This window comes from Tamandua tetradactyla, chromosome 25, assembly GCF_023851605.1.
Source record: "Tamandua tetradactyla isolate mTamTet1 chromosome 25, mTamTet1.pri, whole genome shotgun sequence".
In the NCBI taxonomy this organism is placed as follows: Eukaryota; Metazoa; Chordata; class Mammalia; order Pilosa; family Myrmecophagidae; genus Tamandua; species Tamandua tetradactyla.
This window is the reverse complement of record NC_135351.1, coordinates 45,225,567-45,252,002: the sequence shown is the minus strand read 5'-3', so window position 1 is coordinate 45,252,002 and position 26,436 is coordinate 45,225,567. Positions and strand designations below refer to the sequence as shown.

Below are 26,436 nucleotides of genomic sequence, written 5' to 3'. Positions count from 1 at the left end.
CTGAGACATACTGAGGATATGTCATTTGAGCTCCTTTCCCTGTGAAAAGTTGGCATTTTGTTGACATTTTATGCAGATGTAATGGCCAGTGCTTGTGTCCCAAAGTCTTTTCATGCATCCCCCCACAGCATCTCTTGAAAGAATCAAATTTGAAATTCCTAAAGACCTGAGAAAAACTCAAGGCAGTAAGCCTTAGTCAGTGTCCCTCACAGCAATGGAAAGAGTAGCTCCCAAGACGAATGTCCAGAGCATAGGCAAAGAATTCTTAGCAGGGTCTGCATAAGAAAGCAAATACAGGGCCTGGGCTCTGCAAATCCATCAGGATATGCTGCCCACATTACTCGGGCTCTGGAGGGCACATTGCAGAAATCAGAGAGCCAGATACAGACCCTACAAGAAAAAGGTCAGCCTTGGGGGTATACTAGTAGTTAGGTTCAGGTGTCAACCTGGCCAGGTGATGGTGCCCAGTTGATCTGTTACTGTGGACTCTGATCATCAGCATGTGAATTTCACCTGTGGCTCATCACAGTTGCAGTCGGCTAAGGGGAGTGCCTTCTTCAATGAGTGAGGCATAAAAGAAGAGGTCCAAAGAGAGAGAAGATGCTCAGCAGATCCCAAAACAAGCAGCTCAGAGCTCAGAGCCAGCACATACCCAGACGTTTGGAGATGCAGAAAGGACACACTCCAGGGAAAGCCTTGGAACCCAGAGCAAGGGGAGAAGGCCAGCAGATGTCACTAGGTACTTTCCCAAATTAGTAAATTTGTAACTAAATAAATCCCTTTTATAAAGGCCAATACATCTCAGATGTAATGCATTCCAGCAGCCTTAGCAAACTAAAACAGATTTTGATACCAGAGGAGTCAGGTTCTGCTGCATTTGCAAATACCAAACATGTTGGAATGGCTTTTTTAAATGGATAAGGGGAATATTCTGACAGAATTGTGAGGTGCTTGATAGAGAAGGCCTAGAGTGCTTTGAAGAGACTGTTGGTAAAAATATGGACTCTAAAGGAACTTCTGTGGTCGACTGGAAGGAGAGTGATCCTTGTTTTGAAGTGACAGAAAGTTTGACAAAATTGGATCCTGGTGCTGGATGGAAGGAGATTTTGAATGTGATGATCTAGGATAGTTGGCTGGGGATATTTCCAAGCTAAAGGTGGAGGATGCAGCCTGGTTTCTCCTCACAACTTACAGTGAAATGCCTCAAGAAAGGGATAAACTGAGGACTGAACTTTTGGATGCAAAGATACCAGAAATTGATGGTCTGGAAAATTCTGGACTTCCAGAAAGTGAGACCACAGAGAAGAGTGCTCCACATGAGGATTTAACCAAACATGGAACCAGCCAGTCATTCCAAGACAAGCGAGGACTAGAGATGGAGTTAACCAGAAAGGTTCTGTGGAAAGTCCCATTGTCTTATGGCTTTGATCTCTGTATGCTACATGCCAAGTCAACATTTTTGCAAGAACTGCATAAACAGAACCACGGCCAGTCTGGACTAAAAGAGACAGAAAAGGAACAGATTGAAGGAAGAAAGAACAGCCTCAGAGGCAGAACCATGAAAGCAAAGATCTGAAGCCAAGAAGCTCAGGACAAGAGAGTAGATTTACCTGTTACAGGCGGATGGGGTGACTTTGCCCTGGAGGCAGAGGGCAGGCGTTCCACCTCAATGAAGAGTTCTGGTGCCCCACACCTCAGAGAGGGTGGAATACATAAACCTAGGATTGGGGGGAGCCTGGCTGCCACCCTACTGTTCTGAAGGGGTTGAGCATGTGTCCTGGAGATGGCAGAGAATCCAGGTGCCACCCAGGTACCACCCAGATGCTTGAGGAGGGTGTGGCTGAAAATAAAGGTGGTTTTCCCAACATTTCTCAATGTTGCAGCCCTCAGCCCAGCGTTTAGAGAGCAGGACCACTGCATGAGCCCTTAGGAAGGGTTGTACTGCCACTTTCTAAAGTTCTGAGAATGAATGACTCTCAGACTTTGAAATCTAATGGAATTTTCCTGCAGGTATTCAGAACTGTCTAGGCCCATCTGATGACCCTGTTTTCCTTCCAACCTTTCCTTATGGCAATGGGATCATTTATCCTATGACTAGAAGCAGATAATTTGCTCTAATTTCATAGGTCCACAGCAGAGAATTTTGATTTTGGAAAGACAATGCCTGTAACTAACTTTGATGAAATTTTGTACTGTTTTTGAGTTGGTATTGTATTTGGTATTGTTACTGAAATAATTTAAGGCTTTTGTGATATTGAAATGAGTGTATTTTCTATATGAAAAGATCTAGCATGTTCTATGCAGGACAGATGAGTGTTGTTAGGAAAAAATCTGTTATTGTTTTCTATTTAGAAATTAAGTATGGTTTAAGATGATATGTATAGTTGCCAAGTTGACAATGGGTAGACTCTATAGTTGTTACGTTCAGGTAACAACCTGGCCAGGTGATGGTGCCCAGTTGTTCTGTTGCTGTAGACATAAATCATTAGTATGTGAAATTCATCTATGACTTTTTTTATGGATTATATCTGTGTTAGGCTAAGGGGGAGTGCCTTCCACAATGAATGAGGCTTAAAAGTAGAGGTCAAAAGAGAGAGAAGGAGCTCAGCATAGCCCAAAATGAGCAGCTCAGAGCTCAGAGCTGGCTCAGACCCAGACGTCTGGATGTGAAGAAAGGACACACCCCAGGGTAAGCCATGGGAACACAGAGCCAGGAGAGAGGGCCAGCAGACATTACCATGTGCCTTCAAAAATTAGTAAATTAGTAGCTAAATAAATCCCCTTTACAAAAGCCAAAAATGACTTTGTGAAAGTATTACAGCAGCCTTAGCAAACTAAACCTGGGAGTGAGTAGACCCATCACAAGCTGTCAAAATATCACGACCAGGAATGGGGTCTAAGTACTGTACTCTAGTGGGTGCACTCAGTGCCCAATCTTGGTTTCTGAAGACTGTTACATCCAGGGCTGGGGTCTAAACTCTACATGCTTGTTGCTCCACTCAATACCCCAATCTTGGCTTCCAACAAATATCACCAGTAGGAGTGGTACAATGCACTGGAAACTGGTTGGTGCACTCATTGCCCTAATCTTGGTTTCCAATGAGTATCAAACCCAGAGTGCGGTCTAAGCACTGTACCCTACTGGGTGCACTCAATACCCCAATCTCAGTTTATGATGAAAATCATGTCCAGAGTGGGGTCTAAGCACTGTACTCTAGTGGGTGCACTCAACACCCCAATCTCAGTGTCTCTTGACTATCACACCCAGGCCTGGGGTCTTGGTTTTACACTCTAGTTCATGCACTCGACACCCTAATCTTGGTTTCTCATGCTCTTTCCTGAAAAAAAGGAAGTAGGGCTTTGAGAAGCAGCTGGCTGTAGGGTTGGGCAAGCAAATATACAAGATGAGCTTGGAGCATCTTGTAGTGCAGGAAGTAAGGAAGTGCTTAAAGCAAATGTTAGGAATATGCCAGAGGTATACCGGAGCCCATTTGAAGAGCTCCCTGTGGCCAAAGACAAATAATCTGAGCAACAAAATAAATAATGTAAGATTGGTTTATAAACCAAAGTATAAAATAATATCTATGAATCCATACTGGTGTAAAGGCTTGAACACACAAATAAATGGGGAAGAGATGTATCTCCTTTATAAGGTAATTCTAAATAATTTGTGTATATATTCTACCTTCAAGGAGGTGGTGCTTGACTCCATATCCTTAGCTTTGACTTGCTTTCAAGAGTCCCGTGTGGAAAGGTGAAGAAATAGAAAGGAACTCGTTGGTAAAAGACCCTGCAAATGTTCCCCCCACCAGGAGACCAGAGTTGACACGTCAGTGATGAGCCAGGAGGGTGGCGTGGAGACGCTACCTGTGGGTTGAGACCTACTCTTCACCTCTGTGAATCCTCACCAAACCCATAACCCAACCCAACTCTGAGAAACATGTAAGCCAATTTAAAGTGGGAGACATTCTTCAAATCACCTGGGAAGTACTCCTGGGACTTGATGAGGGACCTCACAAACAAGGTAAGCCCAAGAAACTGTCCCTGCCCAAAGGACCTAAGGCGATGTGAGATCCTGGGGCAGAAACAAGACATTGAAAATGTGACTAGAGTTAATAATGTGTCAGTGTCAGCTTGTTTGTCATGGCAAATGTAACATGGTAATACAAGATGCCAACAATATGGGAAGCTGGTGCTCGATGAGCCCAGGCACACAAACTCTCTGTGCTCTTTTCTTCAAGCCCAAGACCATTGTAAAATAAAATCTCAAAGAGACAAAAAACACATCCAGGAGTTTACACGGTATCCTGACAGCACAGGTTAGCCTAACATGAGTGGACATTGCCATCTGACTGCACTGGGTGCTTTACACGCACCACCTCATTCACCCACAAAGATCTGGGAAATAAATGGCATGACTGTCCCCTGCTTTCTACGAAAAGACCCAGCAGTGGTAAATGGAACTTGTCTTCAATCACATGGCAGAAGTGCCGGTGGCTAGAATGCTACTCAGCCCATATGAGCCCACGCCACCTGCTAGACTTTGTTCCTCTGCTCTGGCCGACCGGCGGCCCAAGAGTGAAACTGCCTCCAGAAGGAGTACGTGTCACCAACCATTAAATGGCTGTGTGTGCAAAACGAAGTCCCCCTGAACGTAGATTACATGTGCTCTCTAAAAAGACCTCGCGCAACCGTTGGTTCTGAGGCTACCTTGATTTCTCTCATGTGGATGGCGTTGACAGAGCATCTCTTTTCAGACAGATGCTCGTCAATCATTGAATCAGGGGATTAAAATAGACAAAAGCCTTTGGATAGAGGCTCACCCCTAGGAATCAGCATTTTAGATTGCGCTCCTGGAGGAAACTGGCCACCAGAAACAGCGAGTTGATTCTGAAGGTTTCACTTGAGCGTCCCAAGGTGCCTAGGGTCATTCCTTCTGAAAGCAATTGTTGTGTATGAGCTTGGGAAGCTGGACGGTCATCTTCTGTTCTTGGGGAAATGGCTCCAGAAGGTTACCTGAAGAACGCAATTAAACAAGTGGCCCTTGACGCAGCCAAACAACGATTTTGCTTAGCAACATCTGGGGAAGGATAATGCTAAGTACGAGCTTTGAGGAGGTTCCAGAAACCACGAGGAACTCTCTCAAGAAGCTTCCAAGCCGTGGTTAAGCCAGACTCACTGTCAGGTTAGGTCTTGGCGAACTGACTTTTCTCAAACTCTTTGAAACTCTCATCAAAAGCATTCAAGGAACATATGGAACTTAGCATCTTTGGGTCAATCTTTCTGTCTACTGTAGGATTTTGAGGGGCCTTCTGGCAACCGTTTTCCAGAATGCCAGGTGCTTCATAAATCTGGTGGATGACATCTCAATATTAACTGGGCAATGCAACAAAGCTTTCCCTAATGGTGTCCAGTGATACCTAGATAGGGACATACCAGTCATTAACACAAACGTAGTCAGCACACTGCTTTGTCTACACTTATTCCCATTCATTTTGTATTTAAAGTTGACTTTTTCTACTGGAACAAGGTAGTTATCTGCAGTTAAGCCTTGAAACATAGCAGGAATGGGGTGCCTCCTCCCTCTGACACATTTATTTAAATCCCATGGGCACAAAAGTAACTCGAGGGAGAAGGAGGGCAGAATCCCTGACCTTCCCCTGACCAGTAAGGTTCAAATCAGGAGGCAGGAATGATGGGCTAAGCTGAGACAAACCAAGGCTGGATTGGAGGAGCAAGGCATGGACACCTGTAACTCATGACTGGTGGAGATGTCCAAGCTGAATGAGCTGCAGGTGTGTTGGATTTACATGGGAGCCTGTGTCACTGGAGGGAAGGGCTAGTTCTGGGTGTGAAATGCAGTAACAGGGGAGCTTTATCTTACCCTGCCTCCCTATGTGTGTGCACATGTGTGCATGCAGGCATGTGTGTATATTTTTGTTCACATGTGTGCAGGAGTTGCATGTGTGCAGGTGCACACTTGTGTGTGGATGTATGGATGTGTATGCATGTGTATGTGTGTGCATGTGTGGATGTGTGTGTGCATGTATATGCATGTGTGCATGGACATGCATGCATGGCGTGTTTGCATGCTTGTATGTGCATGCACATACATATACACACATTTACATGTGTGCATATTTGTCCATGTGTGCGTGTGCATGTGTGTGCATGTCTGTGTACATATGCATGAGTGTGCATGGTTGTATGTGTGTACATGCACACGTGCACAAATGTAGATGTGTGTGTACATGCAAGTGGGCACACATGTGCATGTGCTCATGTGCATGTGTGTGTATACATGTGTGTGTGAGGTTTTCCACATGTGTCCGTGTTTGCATGTGTGTACATTGGTGTATGAGCATGCGTATGTTCATGTGTCCACACGTGCATGACTGCGTTGTGTCCATAATCACACATGTCCATGTGTGTATGCGTGTATGAGCATGTGTACCATGCATGTGTATGTGTGCATGCATGTCTTATTGTGTGCATACATGTGCATGTATGCATGCACATGTGTGTGACTGGCACATGACCTGGAGCTGTGCATGTGCATTCAAAGTGCTGTACTGTTCCAGGGCCTGATGCTCTCCATCAGCTCACTGTAATATAGGAAGAGGAAGCTGCCTCCTTCCCATTCACGCTGGGCCTGCAGAGCTGTCTTGGCTTTGTGAAGGAAGCTGGAGGTGGCTGCAGTCCCCCACACTGCAGATCACACTGTGATCTTGTACACAGCTGGGAACAGAAAGGCAGTAGCAGCGATGACTCTCACTCTTGGTGAAGATAAGACAGCCCTGGTAGAGGTTTCTGTTGAGAGCTGAGTATTACCAAAAGGTGTGTGTATCTACCTGTATTCTCAGAAACACCTGGGGTCAGAGCTGGTGAAGATGGTGAGAGAGGTCCTGACCCATGAGCCCAGCTTGGCAGTCTCTCCCAGGGGTGAGGTCAGCAGGGAAACCTTCACAAGCATCTTCGCTCCAAAGGCTCACAGCACTGCAAAAGGAAAGCACCAACTATTCTTCACCTCAGCACCTGTGGACTCAGACTCACCAGGACAGCCTGTGGCACAAGCTGGACCAGCACACGTGACACAGGCTGGACCAGCACACACGGTACAGCCTGGACCAGCACACATGGCGCAGTCTGGAACAGCACATGTACCACCTTGTCCAGAGGCAAAAGACCACTTTGGTGCCAAGGGACAGCGTGGCTTCTTCCTTGACTTCCTTCTGTCGAACACAGTGGTGACAGCACTTACAGGAGCCCAAAACAGTTTGTAATGCAAAGGGAAGAGAGAGCTGAGAATCATTTCGTTGTCAGAATCCAGTACATCACTTCCATTCCCGGCACAACCAACTGCAAAACCGTGACCAGCCTGCCAGAGGAGACCCCTCGCGCACACACCTTGCTTGCATTCAGGTAGAAATGAGGGCGTGTTGACAATCCTCTCCCACATGACCTCACTTGTCCTTGCAGTGGGTCTCTGACAGCTCCAGGACAGGACAGCTGAGCTGTAATGATCGCTGGTGATAACGGGAGTGCATTTAAGAACACTCAGGAGGCATCATGGCATGACTCCAAGCTATGAATTGAGTTATTTTAATAAAACCATGATATGAAATGAAGAGTCAATTTAAGATATTAGCCAAATGGGGAGCTCTTAACATCCGACAAGTAGAACAAGTAGCTGTGAATAAGTGGAGCCCAGTGCATGAGGATGCTCAGGGAGGTGAAGACTCATGTCCACTTGATTATCTTCTTCCAGAATGAAATGAAAGCGAGGAAGCCAGTGCGTGGGCTTAGGCCACTCCTCAGACTTAGAACTGAGCTGGAGTGGCTGCGTCTAGCTGATGCCATAGTCACCTGCTGCCCTTTGGTCCCTGGGCCGGGCCGGGACCAGGTCGACCTAAAATAGCTGGAGGTAGAGAGAGGGGACTGGCCACCCTAGGGTCCAAGGGCAGCTGCGCAGAGGCGAGTGGACGTAAAGTCAGGCAGGGGCCACAGCCAAGGGGAGAGGAAGCGGGGCGCTGGGGGTGGGGGCCGCGCAGGGCAGGGATACCTGTGGCTGCCCTTGTTCAGAGGACCCTGGGACCACAGCCGGAGGGGGAGACCTGAGGCACCAAGGCACAGGTGCCCACCCACAGAGGCCAGGCCGTCCTGCACCCTCCAGGCTGAGACCTGCCCGGTCCCCCAGCTCTCCCGCCAAGTCTGCCCTAGGGTCTGACCCTACCGTCGACACCACAAGGGCTGGAAGAAGATGTGGGAACTGAGGAGCAGAGCGGGGAGGGCCAGGACCCCCAATGCAGGCCAAGGTCAGAGCGGCCTACAGGGGTCCCAGGGAGAACCTGACCTCGGCCGGTCACAGGGAAGTGGGCTCCAGCAGCCGTGTCCCGGGAGGAAGTGCTGCCTGTGGAACGTGGGCCTGGTTGGGACGGCCACACGAGTCGGCTGCGCATGTCCCTAGCTCCCGGCGGGAACTCGCGGCCCAGAGCCCCACAGTCAGGAGGTCTCTGTAGCCTTCCCCCTGCTCGGCCGCCACGGATACCGCGTGGTGGCAGACTGGCCCTGTGTGGGTGGCGAAGTTTCCTTTCTTTGTTTAGTTTTGGTTCTAAGAGGAGTGAACATCTTTCATTCTGGTGAATGCTGTTTGCGCATCACTTTAATTAATTATAATCAGTGTTTATGTATTTTAAAGGAGTTCTAATTTTCTTGAGCTCACATGCATTTAGTCGTGAACCAGAGTCTCAAGATAGGCTGTGCTGTATCTTTGGAGGCATTTCCGGGAGGGGAGGGAGGTACTGTGCGCGCTGAGCCGGCGGTGGGGAGGCTCGCGGTCCCCAGACACCCGCTGCCTCCAGGCCCCGACCTCCTGCTCCTGACCCCGTGGGTTGTGGTCCAGCACACTCCGCAGCTCGCTGGGGCAGGGCCCTGAAACGCTCCACCTCCCTGACTGTGCCGGGTCCTCACTGACGGTGCCGGTCCCGGGTGTGCACATTTGGTGGCCTCAGGGTTTGACTCTTTCACTCTTCAAGGGGAGGTTGGGGAGATACAGGCAGGGAGGGGCCCAGACAGCCCCCCACGTGGATGGAGGGGCCTGCAGTTGGGCAGCTGCAAACAGAGGACAGAGCAGGAGGAAAAGCTAAGAAACAAGGCTCGTGGAGCAGAGCTCGAGAAGCTGGCCATGCTTTGTCAAGATGTCCAGTGTGTTGGGCAGAACAGTGGTCCCCAAAGACCCCCACGCCCTGACACTGTGACCTGTGAGTGCCGTGGAATTGGGTAAGAAAGACTGAGATGTCCCCTTGCATGCTTTGAAGATGGGATGAGGGGCCTCAAGCCAAAGCAGACTGGCGGCTTCTAGAAGCTGATACAGGCAGGAAAACATGCTCTCCCTTAGCGTCCCCAGAAAAGCAGGCTGCCCTGCCAGCCCCACTGACCTTCCTACCTCCCAGCCTCTAGAACTGTGAAACACTAAATACCTGTTGTTTAAAGGCACAGAGTCTGCGGCAGCAGAAAATTAGTACATCTAGCAAGTGCCCCATCTGAACGGAGAAAAACTAAATGATCGGCTTATTGGCTTGGTGACACCAATGCTTCACATGCAAACCAAAACCACCAGTAAAGAAACCAGACAGAGACTGATTCACTGCTGGGACTCATTAAACTGATTAACTAGCACAGCTGCCTGTCAGAGCACAAACTGGGCATTGACTGACCCCAACGTATGATATATATAATGCAAACATTATGAGGCTTGTTAGAGGAATTGACTCATGAGACCGTGGAGGTGGGCAAGTGTGAATTCCGTAGAGCAGGCCGCGGGCTGGAAACTCCAAAGTTCTCACTGAATCCCCAGGGGAAGCTGACTGGCTGAAGTGGAGATGAAATTTCCCTTCTGACTGCTGCAGTCCTTGCCCCTTCCTTGAAAGGCTTCATCCAAATGGATGAGACCGTCTGCCTGCTGCAGAGCTCAGCAAGATGTCATCAGCCATGGATGCAACCAGCTGACCAAGGATTTAAATCCACAAAATAACCTCGCAGAAACACTCGGGCCAGTGCTTGCTTGAGCAGACAACAGGATACCACAATCCGGCCAACTTGGCACGTGAGCTTAACCAGCTCACTGTGTAGCGGAGCACTACTCAGCAATGAAAATGAACTATTGCTACACACAGTCTAATGATGACTCTCAAAATAGAGGCTGAGTGGAAGAAGACAGACAGAAACGAGTGTGTAATGGGCAATGCCATATACACTAAAGTCTCGAAATTGCAAACCACTACGGAGACAGAAAATCAGTAATTGTTTGCCTGGGGATGGGGCAGACTGGGCTGGAAGGGAGGGTTTTCAGAGAGGCCCAAACGGATTTGGGAGTGATATGTTCCTTATCTTAATCAGGGTGAACCCTTCATGGGCAGAAACATATGCCAAAATTTATCAAATCATGCACTTTACATTTATGCAGTTTACTATATATCAATTATATCTGAACAAAACTATCAAAAAGTAGGAGGAAAAGGGTAAAAGGGCCAAACCCTGGGGTATTTGACTATAGTCACAGTCCTAGTTTCCTGGAGTTGCCGTAACAAAATAGCATGGACTGGGTGGCATAAAACCACTGAAATGCATCGTCCAGCAGCTCTGGAGGGGGGTCTGCAGTCAAGGTGTGGCAAGCCCAGCTTGCTCTGACCCTCGGCCGAGCGTGTCCTTCCTGCCTCTCACAGCGTTGCTGGCCCCAGGTGCTCCTGAGCTTGGGTGCCCTCTGCCTTCCCATGCCCCTCTCCCCCATCTGTCTTCGCACGCTCTTCTCTCTTCTTCAGGTCACATAGTTTAGGCCCCCCCCCACTGCACATGACCTTGCTCAGCCCAGTCCATCTGCAGCAGCCCCGTTTCCAGACGTGACTCTGGGGGGCACGACTCGACCCATAACACCCACCTTGAAAGGACTGGTACTCTGTGACTTTTCTTCACCTGAGTTTCCCTGCTGAAGGTGTACCAGACGTAGCATGTGCAGCTCTGCCCCAGGAGGCAGCTCTCCACACCTGGTGGGTCCAGCAAGGCAGCCCATGAGAGATGCTCAAATCCTGACAGCCAGGCTCATTTCCTCACAGAACGCCATGATTTCCATATTTAAAAACACCCCGTCTCAAAGCTGTGCAGCAGGCAGGCTGGACCACATGAGCGAGCATCAACTTTGGAAGTATTTAAATTGCTTAATAAGGAGAAAATTTATTTTTTATATTCTTTGGGGGGATACATGGTCAGAGCATTGAACCTGGGTCTCCCGCATAGAAGGCAAGTCTTCTATCACTGAACCACCCATGCTCCCTTAGAAAATGTTTTTAATTCAAGAATTTATTAATGGATTAAGCCAAATGCTAATAAAACTGAGATATATCGCATCAAAGCCCACCTCTAGGTTTGACATAGTCAAAGCGCACACTAACAAATACAGTATGTACCGTAAACTAAAGTTTTCTATTAGAACGGTAAGTTCTCTTACATTTCTCTTAAAACCTAATTAAATATTACATTGAAGAGTCAATGTTTCTCTTAAAGAGTATAGCACCTATTGAAAGGATGAAAGTGTTCACTGTTACAGGAAGGGCTGGAGGCCTCAGAGAATGTCTGCTTCTCACTCAGCGTCCGGCTGACATGAACAGCCACACACCTGCCCTTTTGAGCCCACAGGGGCCCCCGGGAAGGATGGGGGGGCGACATCGCCTGGCGTGAACGACCCTGGGGCGCAGTGCAGGCAGCTCTCCTCTGAGTTCCTCCAGCCACTAGAAGGGACGAGGCATCGAGTCCACGGGGCCGTGAGTGGCTGGTGAAGGCCTGCTGGGTCGCCATGGAGCCAGCAGGCCCTGCCCAGGGACCCCAAGCCCTGGGACAGCCTTGCTGGGAGACTGGACCAGCCGCAGCTGCTGGGTCGGCCTCGCGTCACCCCGACCAGGTGACCCAAGAGGAACGGTCAGACCTGAGGCCAGGGCGCCCAGCAGACTGTCCTGAGGCAGGGAGACGCTCCGTACCTGCGCTGCCCTCTGTGGCAGGCGACGTGGCTCCCGAGACTGCAGAATAAGATGCTTAATTGCGCTGCATCTTAACTAACTGACATCTAATGACGGGGCCGACAGCTCCTCACTGGACAGCGAGGGTGGTGGGCGTTGAGACAGGCCTTCTGGGGCAGTGCATGGCGGTTTTCAGTCCCACCACGTGGCACTAACCCAGAGCTGCCTGAGAATACGATGCCCAGATGAGACTCTGCATCAGTTCGCTTCTGCCCTTCCAACCGAAACACCAACAACTTCTACGGCACTGTATGCAAACCTGTGCCTGCGTCCTCCACCCAGAATTCCAGAGAATCCTGAATAGCTTCATTGCCTTGGCACAGGGGCCTTGAAACCCTCTTTACCGCAGGGCCTATGAAAATGTCCATCTGTGTCCTAAGAGATACTGGACGGCATGTAATACCATTTCCCTATGGGGGAAAGACTGACGTCTTACTATTGGGTTGAGAAATCAGTTCCTTAATTTAAGTTAACCGGTTGTTGCTCCATTCAGGACTCATGGATCACAAAGCCATGGAAACCGCCATCAGTTGTCTATCAACATGACAGGGCCGCGTAACACAACGAGGCTTAGTGCTTTATAGCAAGCACGGATTTAGTTCATGAGCCTAAGTGTCGACCTGCCTCCGACGGGTCTGGGTTCCCCGTGCCTCATCTCAGCTGGTCTCACTCACACACCTGCAGCTCTGGGTTCCCCTGGCCTTTCTCAACTGGTCTCACTCACACATCTGTAGCGCTGGGGTCCCGTGTCTCATCTCAGCTGGAGTCACTCACACACCTGCAGCTCTGGGTTCGCCTGGCTCATCTCAGCTGGAGTCACTCATGCATCAACTGCAAACCCATGGCTCTGCTGGCATCGGGCTGATCTAGGATGATTTCAACAGAGTGGTTGTGCATTTCGGCTGTGTGTTGTCTCATCTTCTGGCAGGCTGACCCGGGCTTGTTCATGTGGTTGAGGTAGGATTACAGGAGGGAGAAGAGAAAGAGGGCATGCCAGAGGAGGTACAGACGTGGAACTAACAAGTTGTAAGGTCAACCTGGAGTCAAGGTAGAGGGAAGTAAATTCTACCTCTTGATGGGAGCAGCTGAAAGTCTATTTTGAGGGGCCTGGATGCAGGGAGAGGTGGAGAATTGGGAAGTCTGCCACAAACCCTAATTAATAGCACCAACCTTGTGCCTATTGGCATTTGGGACATGACTCCCAAGGTCAAAAGGAAGCTGCCACCCCCACGGCCCCATGGGCTGGAGTAAACTGGAACCTAGCTCAGTTTGCAGACCCTTTGATCTGGGTCAGCAGTCAGGGGCTGATCTTGTCTGACAGGCATGAAAACACAACTCAAGATGGAATGGCCTGGGCGGGCCACGGTGGCTCAGCAGGCAGAGTTGTTGCCTACCAAGCTGGAGACCTGGGTTTGAGTCCTGGTGCCTGCCCATGCCAAAAAAAAAGACTGACCTTTGGTTTGAATCCCACTCATGTGGCACGTACATCATTTGAGCATTGGTTATCACAGCCTCAGGCTGCCTGGGGAAGGGTGGAGCCCCAGGAGGCTTGAAGTCTTGTGTCGTCATCTGACGAGTCCTGAACTGCGTGCGGGTACTCACAGGTGTCACCAGCCAAACCATTCATCGTATCTTGGTAATAGCTAAATGCAGGGATATTCTCACTTTAAAAGATACTATGCCCCTCTGCCCATATCTTTACTATGAGAGTCAGAGAATAAGGGGGAAAAGTAAGATTATGGCAGTGAACTCACTGGAGGCAAAAAGGCTGGCAACACACAGTAGGCCTGGTCCACTCAGACCCTCGGCACTCTGCTACCCAAAGCAGGTATCGGCATTTCCATAAGGGAGACAATGGCACTATGTTTCCAAGGGACCCAGAAATAGTCACGTCCTTAGGCCGATAGTCTCATATCGAGGAGAGTGTCATGAGGAAACAATCCAAAATGGCTGACAACAGCCATGAAGCCCGATGCCCAGGGTCAGGCTCTTTCATACGAAAGGGAAGTGGGAGCAGCTGGATATTCAGCAATCCAGGCATGGCTCAGTAACAGCGGTGCTTCCACTGGCTGGAATTGTACAGCACTACTAAAACGGCAATGATGAAGGCTGTGCAGCAGCATCGAAATGATGTGCGGAATAATACTAAGGAAAAGAAGACACAATTATATGCATGCTGTGATTAGAACTGCGCAAAAGAAAACGAAAAAAATGCAGAGGGCTTCATGCGTGCTTATAAGAGCTGCCTTTTGGACTCCTTCTGCTGAAGGCATTGGAAAAATTCATATATTTTGATTGAGTAATTCAACTTTTGGACATGTATCATAAGAAAATTATTCTAAATGCAGAAAAATGTTTAGGAAGAAGGGTTTTTAACTATAGCACTGCAGTATTTTTTAAATTTGTGAAGAACTGAAAACAGACCAAATGTGCCCAAATAATGAAATGGTTAAATAAATTATAGCTTATCTGTCTGCTGGCTGTCATGCAGCCATTAAGAATGAAAGACTTAAATGACAAGCAGTATTCATTTCTAAAAAATTATATAAAATAACCGTATCTACTTGACAAAACTATAACTGAGTAAGAGGAAAATACACCTCGAATTTAACAGAGGTTAGTTCTGGGTTGTCAATTTCTTAACATTTGTCATCTTCTGTCTTGTGCTTTTCTATGTTGCTAAAGCAGTAAGCGTGGATTACTTTTGTAACCAGAAAAAATTATAAAAGCCTACAAATAGAAGAAAATATCTGCATTGACAGTAACCATGCTAGGGTGACAGAAGAGGACTGTGTGCTCGTTTTTCTAGCTTCCACATTCCCTGAGATGCAGATATGCTGCATTTGTAATTCTGAAAACTATTCTTTTCATCAGAGGGTGCACCTGCTTTCTGGAGGACGTGGCCCCTCTCTCACCAATGCCTTGCACCTGGTGAGAGTTTACCTTCCCTTCATTCAGCGGAGAGGACCGCCGCAGGGTCACCTGCGTGGGGCTCAGACGCTAGCACCCGCGTCCCTGGGCAGGGCAGCTGCGTGGCTGAGCTGGTCCTGGGCCTGGCCACACTTCCCGAGCCCTGCCCCACCTGCTTCCGCGGAGTATTTCTCGCAGTTCAGCTCAGGAACGATGACGCACTACGTCACTGCAGGCGTGACACGACTCCTTAGTGTCTAAGACACTCACGGGAAGAGAGTAGCTTTAATTTGCCTTATCTCACTCTCTCCCCTGTCCTTCCGATGACTCATGATTTAGAAGGGACGCTTTGCCGTTTCACTTAGCACTTTTCCAGCACGTCTTCAGTCCCTTCATTACTTAACTAATTAAGCAACCATGTGGAATTTGCATGAAGTGCTGTTTAATTAACCATGGTAATTCCCAAGTTATTCAGCCTGGCCTCAGGACCCTGCAAAGGCAAGCTGACAATCGGGTGCCCATAAACTCTGTACTTAGGTAACGACATCTGAGATTAAGTTCAATAAAGGTTTCTATGGAAACTAAGAATAATTATCAAAACTTTCCAAAGCACCAGAAGTGGCCTAATTAGAAGAGGTAAAATGAGTGACAAAAACAGCAGTTATCAGTGGTACAGGAAAGTTAACTCCATTTCCTGGCACTAATTTCACAAATGTCTCTGCATATTTCACTAAAAGACTGGAATTCAGTCGATAAATTCAAGTTGTTGAATTGCTTACATGGTGCGTGAGGCGGGGATTTGTGCTGCCCTGCAATGACACTGGAGCCCGTTTCACAGAAATAGAGAGGTTAGATGGAAGGGCAGGGTAAGCGTCCAGCATGTATGCCGTGGAGAACACAGTCGCAACTACAGAGAACATTCTGGGACTTCTGCGGCCAAAAAGACAAATAACTTTTATAAACTAGTTTCAGATTTAAAAAAAAATGAGATACACCTTCTGTCTTCCTTAAAATTAAGTAGAGAGGGAAATATTTGCTGAACTGGATTCCAGAATGAAATGCAAACAGAACCTTGTTTACTAAAGGCTGTAATCACCTAAGAATCTCCTAAAAATAGCGCTGAGAATCAAGCATGATATGAGAGCAATTCATGAATTTGCAAACTATTTCCTGGTGCGAACATGAACCCCTTCGATGTCTAACCTTGACATCTGCGTACTGTTTTCACTGAAAGTCCAGAGTATGGGGCTTGCGGCTTCAGAGTTCTCGCCTGTAACCCACGGAGCCCGCAGGTCTCACAGGCCATCCCAGCATCTCGGCAGGATTCTGAATTGTGCACTGAAGCCCAGTGATGGGGTGGCAGGGAGCTGGACAGCTCAGAGGCGCCACCAGCTTCCCTTGTCCCACCCGCCCCCGCCCCCACCCGCTCCCCCTGAGTCTCCACCATCTCCATCAGGAAGTACACCCGCTCCCCAGCTGCTGGGCCCCATCTACCCGCCGATTCTGCCACAGATGGCCTCGCCCTCACCCGGTACACCCCGCCCCACCCCCATCCCCCCCCTCCGGCCTGGCAGCACCCCCCACCCCGCTGTTAGGTCAGGGGAATAAGGGAGGGCTCTATGGCTGGACTCATGAAGTTAACTTCGGAACGGGAGGTGAACTGTTACAACCAAGGTCTTTCTGAGCAAACATCGGCTCACTCATTGCTCAACGGACATCTGACCACCCACTGCTCAACCCATTGGCATAATAATCCTTTGTTTAATGTGCCGCCCCTTTCATGCCATCACCTAACCCCTGCCCCTAAAAACTGCACTCGCCAAAGCCCGTGCTCAGACTCACCTCACTCCATCTTGGGTTCAGTGAGCTCTGCCCGGGAGCGCAGCCAATAAAGCACGCTCACTTAAAATCATTTCGTCTACTTTCCTTTCTCTCAAATACCTCATATCTTAAAACCTTTCACCCGCACCCCTGAAGGGCCTCCCTCCCCCCAGCCTCCGTCCCAGGGCTGCCTCTGCCCATCCCTCACTGTGCTTCTCTGTAACTCTTACGGGCATTTAACTGTGAACACGTTTTACTTCTTCATTCATTGACGGTTTCCCTGCCCTGACACGAACGCTTTTCTCTTTTAATTTCCTCCACATGTCCCCCTCTTAGACGAGAGCCTTGCCCAAGTGCATCGACGTAGCTGAATGCGGAATGAAGACAGTACACTTTCCCTCGAAGAGTAACAGTCCTTCGCAAAAGAAGCAGAGCTCAGTGAAGCAGTGTCGCTCACGCGTCAGCTGGTGGGACAGATGTGCTCTCAGTTCCACAGGGAGAGCCACTGCCACGCGTCCTCCAGGCCCTCGCCCTCGGGGCCCACGGAGAGCCGCCTTCCTCCAGAAACCACTAGAGGACGAGAAGAAGACGGTGCCACCAGATGCCACCCCACCAGCTCAGGAGGGGCAGGTCCTCTGCCTGGGCTGCGCTAACCGAGAAGCCAGGGAAGCTCCGGCCCAGCCTTCAGACCCCTACTGCACAGAGGGCTGGCTGGCCCCTGCATCCCAAAGGCCACGGGCCTGCTGCTCGGGAGAGAGGAGCCGTCAGCGCGGGCCATGCGGCCGGGCGGCGCTCTGCCGGACTCTCCCTCTCCCCCGGCCCCAGCTGGACTCACTTCTCAGCCTGCCCAGAAACCGTACTGAGGAAGTTCTAGAAAACTTGATAAAATAGATCTGCAAGACGTATATCACTGCATTCAAATACATCTGTATTTCACAAACTTTCCTGAAGTCATATTTTGAACACTATGGAAACTAGAAGTATTTTACGCAATTAGCCTTGGGAAAACGATCGCCTTGTGAGTGACTGGTCCATTTCCTGTGCGCCGGCTGCTCGGCCTTCCCAGGGAGAGCACAGCTCAAGCCCTTCTCTCCCTGACTTTCCTTCGTGGGGTCCAGTGTGTGGAACCCGGCGGTGGGTGAAGGAGGCTCTAGACCTCTCTGGAGCATGTCTGCTCGGGCTGGCTACAGAGGCCGGTGGCCACGACACAGAGCAGGCCACGGTGGACATAAGGCTTCCACCCGCCTGGGCTTTAAACAGCCTTGGGAGAGGCTAGAGAGGCGCCGTCTTTGCACGGCAAGGCCAGCCCTGGAAAGGGCAGGGGACAGCACAGTGGGAGCAATCAGCGCTCACGGAAGTTCAGTGTTAAGAGACCTGGGGTGTGGAGTGAGCGTGCACAGGAAACAGGGCACACGTGAGTTCACTAGCCCGGAAGGGCCTGGAGGGGGCTGCCCCCCATGGAGGGCTCTGTCCAAGCAGGACCATCGTCAGGGCTGGACAAGAGTGCCGAGTGCCCTGTCACCTGTGCCCATGGGTGCGGTGGCCTCAGGTGACATCCGCTGACCTCCCCCTACCTGTGCATTGAAGATAGTCCTGGCAGGAGCACAGGGGCCCACCAGCAGCCTTCCATCCGCACGTCTCCAGGCCTCTGGGGAGGGCTTCGATAACGCACACCTGGAGTCTGGTTACTTTCCCTTTACTCACGTGCTCTCGTCTCTGACCTGCTCCACCGGAGGCCAAGTCAGCCTTTCCCGAGTCCCTGCACGTTACCAGACACACTAAGATGGGCGCTGAGTCTGGGTTCCCAGCCTGGCCCCTTCCACGCACATGCAGCACGCTGTGGGGGGTGACGGCCCCACCTCCGAGCTGTGACTGGGGGGGCACCCGTTACCTGTGCAGACTCTCTTGAAGTTAGGGTTCTCCAGCAGGTGTCCTGGCAGACGGCACTGGAAACGATGCTGCCAGAACTCGGGGAACCAGGGGTTCCTCGTGTTGGTGTCCAGCCGGAGCTTCAGGAAATAGTCGTCAAAGGACCGGACCTCTGGGGACTGCAGCTTGATGGTGATGCCCCCGTTGGCCTCCACCTCGTACCCTTCAATGACCTCGTCTCTGTCAGCCCAGCCGTCACTGAAAAACACAGGGGCGGGGGAGAAAGACAGGGTCTCACCTACAGCTCACAGCTGCATGCGAGCAAGCAGCCCAGGGGGGCCAAGGACACCCCAAGCCTTACCACCCACCCACGGCCTTGCGGTGGGGAGAACACGGTAACGGTAGCAGAAGTGATGATGAAGAGACGATGGTAGCATTGCAACTAACATTTGCCGAGTCCTAACTTGCCAGCAGCTCCTGTGCTACACACTGCACAGCCGCGGTCTGAGCCCTCGCGCCAGCCCTGGGGAGGTGCCCTTCTCACTGCCGAACGTTTCACACAGACCAAGGCGCAGAGAGGGTGAGGGGTCTGTCCTGGGGCACACAGCTAGTGGTGGAAGTCCATTTGCTTCCAGAGCTCCGAGCATGCTGCCTACCACTTCCCAAAATGTGGCAGAGACAGCCACGGCCCTGGTCTCAGGATGGTGCTGTGTCCAGGTTACAACAGAGGCTTCAGTCCATCCTGTGGGAAACGCCTGGGTGTGAGTGGTCTATTCCAGGGCCTGAAATTCCAAGTGCTGCCTGGACAGCTTCACGGGGCCCCTCAGGCCCGCTCTCCCCAGATATGCCCCCACCCAACAGGCAAGGTTCCCCATGGGCTGGTCAACCCCCCACACCAGCAGACCAACTGACCCCATCCTGTCCTCAGCCTAATGAGCTCCACCTCTCTGCCAGCAGCAGAATTGTTCAAAGAAGCCATTACATCCTCCCGGAGGAACCAGAGGCGCCCCTCCCCAGTCCCCAGCCTCCCCACCCTCCCTGTCCTTCCTTTCCTCCTTCAGACCCTCCTCCCTCCCTCCCTCCTGTTCTCCATCCTTCCTTCCTCGTCTCCTCCCCTGCCCCATGTCTACAAACACCAGATGAGATTAGAGATGCCCAGAGGGAAAGAAGGAAAGCAGCAGGGCTGCGCTTGTTGGGGTGCACTGGGGGTGATCTAGTCTGGCAGACATGTGTGTGTTGGCGGGGGGCTGGTTTAGGGGTGGCCTGAGCTGAGACCCAAAGGACAAGTGGGAAGAACAAGGGGTGGGGGGTGTCATAGATGCTTCCTGGGGGGCACAGGAGGGAGCAGGGCTCGGCCAAGCAATGTGGAGGGAATGAGGATGTCCACAGTTAGAGCTGGAGAGGCGTGAGATGACATCAGGAACCCAGCCCAGGGGACGTCAGCGCAGGCCTGTGGGGTCCTCAAAGAGCAGGAATCCACGTCGCTCAGCAAGAGCGTCACCCACTCCCTGCCACCCCCCGCCACCCCCCACCACCCCCTGCCACCCCCCGCCAGCCCCACCACCCCCCGCCACCCCCTGCTGCCCCCTGCCACCCCTGCCACCCCCACGCCCGTGGCAAAGGGCCTGGGAGCTGGGGAGATGCCCACCCTGACTGCAGGGCTCAGCAGATCAGAAAGGAGACTGGCTCATTCATTCATCTTGCCAGGTGCTCAGCCTCATAGAAAGACCTAAAACGCTTGACTTTTGTATTTATATGTTAATTCTAGAGCAATCTGAAGCACTGAGCTATACTTTATGTCACCCTAGATGGAAGGGTAAAATAAAACCAGTCAGACTTTCAAAAAATTTTTTCTACAGCAAATACTTAGATTAAAGTGGGTTTTAACCTGAAGAAAAGAATTGCTTGGTCACGTAAACTTTAGGCTGGAGTGTTCCTTCCTCTCCTCGAGATCTAAAATTATGTGAGGCTCCTTTTGTTACAGTCTCCATAAGAAACGTACAATTTCCTTTTTCTTTTATGCATGGGCAGGCTCCGGGAATTGAACCCGGGTCTCCAGCATGGCAGGCAAGAACTCTGCCACTGAGCCACTGCTGCCCGCCCAAGGAATGTACAATTTTAAAAATGTGTAGGGCTGAGCCTCCGGGGGAGCTTATTTGCATGTCTTTCCGTGGGTTGCGTCCCCCTGTAAGGGCACACGTGGGGCGTCAGCAGCAGCAGCAGCAGCAGCAGCAGAGGGAAGCCGGCCCTGCCTGGGGCCCGCCACGGGGAGACAAGAAAGAGCTCATCCACGGAGCCCGACCCCTGCGCCCCACCAAACCTCGGACCCCTCGGCAGACCCCCTTCTAGAAGGCCAGGCTGGTGCTAAATCAGAGCAGACATAAACCAAGGGGGGCCTGGATGCAACAGAAAATTATTCAGTGAGGATTACTGGTGAGTATTTTTTGAAGTGGCAATTGCTATGCTTTTGATTGAGCGCGTCCACCTCTCTGAGGTGAGCACTGTCCAGTGGGGGCCATAAATAAAAGTCATCCAGCTGCATCTGTAAAGAAGCTCTAGGTTTGCCTGTTTTCCCACTGTTTCCTCTAGTTCCAGTTGACAAATGTCCCTACAGAGCACCGCAAAGGGCGTCACCGCTCGGCCGTGCTGGGAGGCTGGACGAGGCGCCTTCTCAGAGAGGCACACTTGACAACGGGTGGCCAGCGGCCGTCCTCAGACCCACTGAGGCAGGGTGTGGTGGTGGTGCTGGCAGCCGAGGTGGTGGGGCTGGACCCGCCTGCTGAACCCGACACGACCTGCCGGACCCTGCTCTGCCTGTGGGATCTGCCGGGCAGGTGGGGACGCCCTGGGACCCCGGGAACGCCTCCAGCAGCACTGCCACTCCATCTGCTCCCCACTTATGGCTCTTTCCCACCTGGGGTTTGGAATGAAAGTGCGTATTGTGGAGGGAAAGGGTGGCCGTCTGCTTCCCAGGAATCCTCGCGACCGCCCCAAGCCCCTCCATCCCCCACGTCTCACCCAGCAACTCCCCCCGAGGACGCCTGCCCTTCCCATGTCATCGGACCCCTATGAGACCTGAGTCCTGGGAGCTTTCCACCACAGGAAGACTCAGGACTTCCAGTTCCACCAATTAGCTTAACAAGAGCTGCATGAAAATTACCTCTGCACTGTGTCAGTTAAATAACTTAATAAGCAAATTGATAGTACAACACAAACGCAATACTACTAGTTTAAAAATTGCTCAAAACCATTGTAGAAAAACCTATTCAGATCCAATTACAATGATTACAACCTAGATAGAGGCAGTTTTATTTTTGTTATGAATTCAAATAATTTCATGCATCTGATAACAAAGCTATAATTCTTTGAAAATTTTCGAGTGCTTACCATCTAATTGGGGAAACAAGAAAGGCATAATAAAGAGGACTTCGAAAGCACACGTAAGCCAGCCAGAGGCCTCTATGCCCGCCACCCCACAAGGCGGGGGCAATGTAATTTAAACCTGGAGGTGTCGGTTGGAGGCAGTCTTGGGGAGGGAGAGACGGCTCTCCCCGAGCGGGTGTTTGCTCAGTGCTGGGTGAGGGTGCCAAGAGCAGAGGGAGGTTCCCCAGGCAGCTGCCATGGGGGCCAGTGGGGACGGAGCATGCAGCCGCCGAGCACGAACTGAAGGGACAAGGAGGACAGAGAGGGGCAAAGAGGTCCTGGGACCCTGGAGGAAGTGGCCTTCAAGGTGAGAAAGGCCAGGGGGTGATGGAGGGGAGAGGGAGGGAGGGAGCAGAGCAGTCCAAAGAGCACAGAGCGCTCACAGAGCGTGCAAGGTGAAGGTGCAGCCATGAGGGCCAGATCTGGTTTATTTTAGAAAGGATCTAGAGCTTGGGTATTTGAGAAGGTCCTTTGGTGTCTGTTCGTTCTGGACTTGGCAGATGCAGACAGTAAAATGCGTACATGCACTTACACATGTGCGTGCACACACACACCTGTGCACATGTGCACACACACACACCTGTGCACATGCTCACACAGGCTGATCAGGTGTAACGGGAAGACATGGTGGAGTATGGAAGAAGCGGGAACAAGGGTGGGGGTATGGCACAACTATCTGTGTCTAATTTTTAGATTAAGTTTTGCCCGCCCACTGTGAGCACAGATGCACAGCCAGCACAGGTCTCTGTCCGGGGGTCACGGCCAGCACATGTCTCTGTCCGGGGGTCACGGCCAGCACAGGTCTCTGTCCGGGCGTCGTGGCCAGCACAGGTCTCTGTCCGGGGGTCACGGCCAGCACAGGTCTCTGTCTGGGCGTCGCGGCCAGCACGTCTCTGTCCAGGGGTCACGGCCAGCACAGGTCTCTGTCTGGGGGTCGCGGCCAGCACAGGTCTCTGTCCGGGCGTCGTGGCCAGCACAGGTCTCTGTCCGGGCGTCGTGGCCAGCACAGGTCTCTGTCCGGGCGTCGTGGCCAGCACAGGTCTCTGTCCGGGCGTCGTGGCCAGCACAGGTCTCTGTCCGGGCGTCGTGGCCAGCATGCCTCTGTCCAGGGGTCACGGCCAGCACAGGTCTCTGTCTGGGGGTCGCGGCCAGCACAGGTCTCTGTCCGGGCGTCGTGGCCAGCACAGGTCTCTGTCCGGGCGTCGTGGCCAGCATGCCTCTGTCCAGGGGTCACGGCCAGCACAGGTCTCTGTCTGGGGGTCGCGGCCAGCACAGGTCTCTGTCCGGGCGTCGTGGCCAGCACAGGTCTCTGTCCGGGGGTCACGGCCAGCACATGTCTCTGTCCGGGGGTCACGGCCAGCACAGGTCTCTGTCCGGGCGTCGTGGCCAGCACAGGTCTCTGTCTGGGCGTCGCGGCCAGCACATGTCTCTGTCCGGGGGTCACGGCCAGCACAGGTCTCTGTCCGGGCGTCGTGGCCAGCACAGGTCTCTGTCCGGGGGTCACGGCCAGCACAGGTCTCTGTCTGGGCGTCGCGGCCAGCACGTCTCTGTCCAGGGGTCACGGCCAGCACAGGTCTCTGTCCGGGCGTCGTGGCCAGCACAGGTCTCTGTCCAGGCGTCGTGGCCAGCACAGGTCTCTGTCCGGGCGTCGTGGCCAGCATGCCTCTGTCCAGGCGTCATGGCCAGCACAGGTCTCTGTCCGGGCGTCGCGGCCAGCACAGGTCTCTGTCTGGGCGTCGCGGCCAGCATAAGTGTCTGTCCAGGGGTCTAGACAGGAACTTAAGGAACCAGTGCAGAAAGAACCAAAGAGCAAAAGGGGAGCGGCCCCTTCCTGGGTTCTGCACGGCTGGAGGGAAGACTCCGAGCTGTTTGGGTAGGAAAAGAGCTGAGGTGGGGGGGGAGGGGTCTCAGAGGGGACCCTCATTTCCCGTCTCTCCCTCCCCCGCCCCTCTGCCAGTTGGCGTGACCGGTTACCTGGAGGCAGACGTGCCCCTCTTCCCCAGAACCGCAGGCGCGGGGTGGGCGCTGCCCTCAGCCCTGCCACCGCGGGGCCCACTGCCCACAGCGCATGGATGGCGTTTCCAGACCCAGAGTGAGCACGTGGGGCCTGGGGGTTCTCTGGGGGCTGAGCAGGTCTCTGCGCCCCTTCAACCCAACACCAGGGCAGTGGCTGCTCTGTCTTCCGACTCTGAGTGAGGACATGAAACAGGGACGTCAGGTCCCCTCTCCAAGCCTCTGCGTGTCCACCTGCCCTGGGCAGCCACGAGGCCAAGGTCCTTGTGAGCTGACCACAACGTTCTCGTCTGTCCTCAGTCTTGGCATGACCAAGCGCTATATGGAGCTGTGTCTGCACACGGGCAAGACTTCACCAGGAAAGTGCTTCTTGCGCCCCGAGGTTGGCGCCGTCCATGGCTGGAGGGACCACTGACCACGCCTCGGTGGCTTCACATGTCAGAGCCTGTCCCGCCAGCCACAGACCCGGGGCTCGCAGGTGGGCTGCCCAAGGCTCAGGTCGCTGCGTCCTTCTTGCACACAGACTGGTGCCAGGCAGCCACTGAGGGCCACTGGCCATGCTACTCTGTGAGACCACAGCTCTGACCTGCTTTTATCTGTTTCTACAGTCATGCTAAGGTTTAATCAAGCCTGTTTTACATTTTATGTTCAAGATTACTTTCTACAGTAGGAAGTAAAATTATATTATTTATTTTAACTGTAATTGCATGCAGTCAAACAAGCTTCACTGACCTTCCTGACAAGTAAAGACAGTTTTCTTAATGTGCCCAGTGGACACAACACCAAAGAAATGAAGGCAGAAAGAGTTGCTATAGGCTTTACTTGAAAATATGATAAACATCTATTGAATTTGTTTTTTATCCTTAGTTGATGATGAAGGGCTAAAACCATAGTGTGTTATTCATTAAGATGTTTTAGCTAACGAATTAGTGAAATCATCAGAATTTCTGCATCATTTACATATCAAACAAAACAAATTCAAAAACAAAATAATTATTTAAAATAAAAGCACTGAATTAAAAAGACAACAGAATCAGACATATTCAATATTTTACATATAGACAATGCTTTCTGGGCTCCAGATGAAGTAGCACTATGGGCTGCTAAGACTAAAAATGACATACAATGTGTAAACACATAGAGTCGGAAACTAGAATCCAGGTTATCAGGTGTGAGGCTGCGGCAGGGAATGGGGAGTCCATGCTGACTCGATGCAGAGTGCCTATGCGGAGACACGTTGGTATTGGATGATGGTGATGACAGCACAGCATTGGGGATTAATTAACACCACTGAAGTGCATGTTTGAAAACGATGAAAAGAGGAATTTTATCTGTTACTAAAATAAAAAAATTAAAAATATCATAGAATTGTGCAACACGAACAGGGAACCCTAACATAAATCATGGACTACAGTTAATAGCATAATTATGATAATATTGTTTGGTCAATTGTAACAAACTACCACACGAATGCAAGTGGTTAATAGTAGGGAAACTGAGAGGGTGGGTATGTGGGAACGCCATACTTTCTGCATGATTTTTCTGTAAACCTACAACTTCTCTAATAAAACCAATCATATGTGGCAGCATAGTGAGGCATGGAGTTTAGTTCATCCTCCAGAGCAGCTGGTAAATAGCCAGGAATGAATAGAATTGCTGGGGAACATCAGTGACCAGACACACAGTGTACACCAGTCTGGACAAGTTGGACTGGCTGAGACCCTACACAGAACTGTGAGTCCCCAAGCCATGGAGCCTGGCACCCCTCCCTCATGGGCATGGCAGGCTGGTTCCCCAGGGGAAAGGAAACAAACTTTACTAGCAGCAAGGGCTGAGCTCACTCAAGCTCCAATTATGGAACTAATTAACAAATTCTGACTACTGAAAACAAGTCTCCAACACAGATAAACCTGGAATAAGCACTAAAGGAACTAGGAATTTTTACCCAGGCAGAGAGGAGGCAGAGCAGATGGAAAAAAAACAGAGGCTTTTTTAGTTAGCACAAAATACTGGAAAAGGGCTGGACCCCCAGAAAAGGGAGCACAGAGAGCCTGGAGATACACAGAACCATGTACCAACTCAAGCTCTTGATTGGCAAACCGAAGGGGCAGGGATCTGGCTCAGAAAGGGCTTTTTTTTTCTACTCCTAAAATGGCTCATTACCTAGAACTCTCAGGCTCCAGCACTGCCCCAGGCAAGGGAGGAATTAAGCTTGTCTGAAGACAAAGTAACCAGTCAGGTGAAGAGTTAATTCCACTGAAAGGAGTTAGTGCCCTTAAGGGTTTACCTTCCCCAAGAAAAATGGGGCAGGGCCCAGCTCAGGTAGAATCCC

The 26,436-nt window shown here is 51.3% G+C and overlaps 1 protein-coding gene across 1 annotated transcript in view; it reads right to left on the bottom strand.

Moving 5' to 3' along the window:
• Positions 1-26,436, bottom strand: part of GRM1 (glutamate metabotropic receptor 1) — a 214,618-nt gene that overhangs the window by 65,256 nt on the left and 122,926 nt on the right. The window contains exon 2 of the mRNA XM_077143401.1: positions 18,691-18,926. Coding sequence (XP_076999516.1) covers positions 18,691-18,926 — 236 coding nt within the window. The remainder of the gene's footprint in view (positions 1-18,690; positions 18,927-26,436) is intronic.